This window comes from Cenococcum geophilum (genome assembly GCF_001692895.1).
Source record: "Cenococcum geophilum 1.58 unplaced genomic scaffold K441scaffold_10, whole genome shotgun sequence".
NCBI lineage: Eukaryota > Fungi > Ascomycota > Dothideomycetes > Gloniales > Gloniaceae > Cenococcum > Cenococcum geophilum.
The window spans coordinates 60,774-65,268 of record NW_027137568.1 but is presented as its reverse complement, the minus strand read 5'-3'; the positions used below and the strand labels follow the sequence as shown (position 1 = coordinate 65,268).

The 4,495-nt window shown below is 45.0% G+C and overlaps 1 protein-coding gene across 1 annotated transcript; it reads left to right on the top strand.

The window, feature by feature from the left end:
* Positions 1-3,543: 3,543 nt before the first annotated feature.
* On the top strand, positions 3,544-3,848 carry K441DRAFT_548209 (uncharacterized protein; the record flags this gene model as incomplete). The annotated part of the gene is made up of 2 exons (XM_067642948.1): positions 3,544-3,665; positions 3,719-3,848. 2 exons carry the CDS (start codon positions 3,544-3,546, stop codon positions 3,846-3,848), a joined length of 252 nt encoding a protein of 83 aa, XP_067506653.1.
* Between the last annotated feature and the right edge of the window lie 647 nt (positions 3,849-4,495).

Genomic DNA, 4,495 nt, shown 5'->3' with positions numbered 1-4,495 from the left:
GATTTATACGTGCTATATGGAAGGTGATGTCGGCGAAGGTCCACTTCCGACGCTCTTCCGAACCAATCAACTGGATCACGCCCCCATGGCGAAGCTTGACTCCCTGTCAGAGCGGGGTTCTTAGCGGTACATTAGTGTTACTTGATAAAGCGGTTAAGTGAATCAGAGCAGGCTCTAATACTGAAAAAGAAAAAGTAGGAAATACCGAGGTTCCTTGATGGTCTGAAGCTGGTAGTTACGGTTGGCCTTGGTCGGCCTGCTGTGTGGTAGGTCGTCGTTGCGTTGGTTAGCAGGATGACTATGATACTATGCACGCCTGGTGGCGTAAAGACTACTCTACATTCTGTTATATTGAACATCTGATCAGCCTCAAAAAGAGGAGGCTTCTAGCTCGATTGATTGGCCATGTCAACATACGCGGGTCTTGGTTCGAATTTCGCGATCGCCCTGGTTTTTACCATCTGAAAAAACGGACAGCCACAGGGTTGTCAATAATATTTTCATTCATTGCTTCATAGCGATTTATTCATTCATAAGGGATGATAATAATTGAATATTTTGACAACCCTTGTGGATGAATATTCATAAAATTATGAATATATATAGAGACTTGAAGCTCTTGTGGTGTAGTAGGAAGCTTTTATAGTGTAGTAAAAAGATACTAAGGTGTAAATACAGGACTAATTTTACACTATATGTTCTAATATATACATAAGAGAGAGCTACTGGTGAGCGTTAGCAGATATGGCAATAACTAGTTATATAAGGCGCCGAGAGCGCCAAGAGAAAATTTCATTTTAAAAAAAATAATGCCATCGTAATAACTTTAATTATGCTTTAGTTAAAGAGATAAAATTAATCTAAAATGTAATATTTATCTAGAATGCCCATAGCTTATATAATCACTTACAACATAACCGTAATCGACCCCCGAGTTATGTTGTATAGTTATTGCCATGTCTGAACGCTAGGGGAGTTGAGGCTCTAGGGAGACGTCGGCCATATTAATTTAGTACTACACCATGCTAAGACCAGTGATATCGCCTATATCTACGATATCGCGATTGTTCATTCATATCGCGATATTTTGATAGGCTTATGAATTGAACATGATATTGGGCCTATTTATTCATTCATTTATCATTGATACCGCCGGACAGCCGCAAAGCTGCCTCGATGATGCCGAAGGTGGAAATGCATTAGCACATCCCAATAGATAGCGCAACTATCTATCATAGGGTGCAAGGGAGAGAAGAGGTTCAAACCCTATCGTACAAGTTTGGACTTCATTGCTGTGGTTTCTAACGCTCCTGGAGAACCGTAATACTTTATCCTCTGTTATGCGAAGGTGAAACAACATTGGAGTTCTAGGCATGCGGAGGACTGAGGACCTATTGAGTCAGCGTTCTCCAACTCAAAACATAAGTATTTGTAAGCGTTCAGAATGGAGGAAGGCTTTCCCCTCCCATGTTGATCATGCTCCTTTTGAGGTCTTGTCGATGCAAGCTGTAGATCGGGCGAAATATTCCGCGAGTCTGCTTAGCCGAGTGCCCGTAAGACTTGGGGGAGACTATCGCCCTGCAGGCCAGAAAAGGCCACCGACCTTAGTCGTAGCGTCTCTCCATTAAGCATAGGATCTGGTCTTGGCTACGGAGGGAGAAATACGAGCAGCTAGGAGCATCCACTTCGCACAGTGGCAAATCTCGTTATCGTTGCGGAACCTAAAACCGCATCGCGTGTGACACTGCAGGTGGCTCTCCCCAACAGACTATCTTTTTCCGGCTCAGTTGAAGATTAGTCTCTAGTCATCTAAAATCTCGGAAATTTCCAAAGAAAAATAGCGAGCCTGTCATGAAGGAATTAGAGTCTACCACTTGGAGTCCCCATTACGAGTGGTTAATGCACACAGTAGTTCACTGGCTTCCTTTTTTTTTAAACGCTAATTCTTGATTCTCTTCCTAGCCACCACCACCACCATCAATGCAACCTTTAATTGGGGACTCGAAATACTCCTAAGGAGCGAACCGCGATTGTGAGCACCGACAGCCTGGAGCAGCTACGTATTGCGTGATGGTTGGAGAGGCTGAATCGACGCTTGAACTCACGTTTCCTTAATGAAACCGGTAAAGTGGACGCCTCTGTCGTCAATTGAGGGATTTATATCTTTTTGTGAGAAGCGCTGACGCTCGTCGCCGCAGCTAGCAACGAAGAAAAAGGCTTTTTTGGGGAGCAGGAGCAAATGACCCTAACATGACGGGTTTTAGTGAACCAGCGAACCTAGCCGCCATAGGCGCGCCCAAATCGTATAGCATCTATTACAGCTTCCTGTGGCGCTCATAGCAAGCCTGAAGGGATTGAGGATTGATACCCGACTGTTGGCCTTTGCGTTGACGGGCAGGTCGTAGAGAAAAAATCGAAGCAGCAAGCAATTTGTCATGCAAGCTTCTGCAGGTTGCCTTTAAGACGGGCAAGAACCATGTAGGACAAACGATCGGTAGGCTAGTTAGTCCTAGCTGGTGATGGTTGAATCTGCGGCTCGAAAGTTGTAAAGTGGTTTTCAGGGAAGAACGTCACCCCTTGATCATCGTGCCTTTGGCCAATGTGGAGCCAGCGCACCCGTTGTTTTTCTTGGCATTGACATCACCTACTTTCTCTAGCGGTGCTTGCAAGCTTCCCACGACCTCAGCAGCCTCAAGCCTCACGTTGTCCCACGGTCCGCAACGTCCACAACGCCCATTAAGTCCCATCAAGCACATGTAAACCACATGACTCCATGCTTGTGCGCTCCCATAGTAACAAACCCTTCTCGCCTCCTGACGTCGAAGTACCTGTGCTGGGCCATGACATCTCATCGTGCTATTTGATAGGAAAATGGCTACTAATGATGCGTGATGAGCAGCAGCATACCAGCGAAAACCGAATATGGAGCAGAACAGCCATTGTACCCACTAGGCCATTCCTGCTGCTAAATGACGATTGCTGTCTCTGGCGATGAAACTATCAGCAGCCTCGGGTCCCATCCCTACCGCTTCGGATCATACCTTCTCGTATTTCGGGGGTCCTAGAGACCCTTGGGTCGAGCGGAATCAGCCTCGACATCATGGGGATCTGCAGGGTCCTTCTTTAGTCCCTCTAGTGCCCTTTGCCCCACACGGAATGCTACGAACGACGCAATGCAAGAATGCCCATGGTTCACTCAGCTCTCTGCGATCTTGAGACCCATGCTCGCTGGAGGAGCGCGTTATCAGAATATTACCTGCCGCTTCGCTTCCATACCTTTGTAGCGTAGAGTCTGCACGCTTGTGGCGCCAACCGATATCCATATCTTTGTCGATCTTGTATCCTTCCACTTCTAACTAAGGGCGGAACTAAGACTCGGTGGGCGGTTCTTCTGAGCTGATATATCAAGCTAGGGACCCCACGCTGATTGATTATCCAACATTGTGTTTTGTGTTAGGGCGTTAAAAGAAGCATCCTCAAAAGTCAAATTTGCACACATTTTTCCTTAACGCTCCTTCTCCATACACAACATCTCTTTCCATAATGTCACAACCATCAGGCGTGTACATTTACGGAGACTTCTCCCAGCCTATGTCAGCTCAGCACAACTTTTCCAATCAATTCGATCTGGAAAATTCCCACCAAGCCATGTCGGTTTACGCTCGGTATGTGTCTTCTTGTCTACTGTTTCGTGCATGATCTGACTCTTGACTATCAGCATTATGCATGAGCATACCAAACAACAGTTGAATATAGCAACGAGTTCGGCTAGGAGACGATCCCAGGGCTTCAACCCCACTCTATCGGCGAAATCTAGTGTCGGCTTCATCAGCTCGACTAAGTCGTAATAACATATTCTATGCGCCACATCATCTCACTATTGCGTCAGCTACCGTCCGTGACGGAGCTCTTCATCACGATATTCAGCGAACATATTTATTTTTATCATCGTCGGCTTCGATCGATATGGATTAACGACAATAAATGTCGGGTTCATTGAATGGGCTCGGTGTTTTGGAGAAGTTGAGGTGTGCGATTCGGGTGAGTTATTTAATGTTGGATGAGATGGCGAGTAGGATCTTATTTTCGACGGTCTTCGAAGCTTTCTTCGAGTTATTCTCTTAGCGAAGCGTATATCTATGACAATTATTGAAAACATAACTCATGTCAAACTCCATTCCATTGTGGTGTAAAGGTGTGGTGAGGAAATAGAGTTGAAATTTATTGTTCCACTATTAGGAAACTTACTCTCGAACTGCCAAATCTCATGAAAGAACAGACCGAACCTTCAAGCACAACATTCATTAATTCTGCGATCATATGTGACTTACCCGTAATAACTGTGTATAGTGTGGTATCCTAAAATCCATGTATTCACCAGAACTGTCTCTCACAATACTGGTATTAGAAATATATAATTTGCAAAACTTACTTAACTTACTTTTCGATTCGACATTCGAATCATAGATGTATGAGATTATGGCGACTTAAGGTA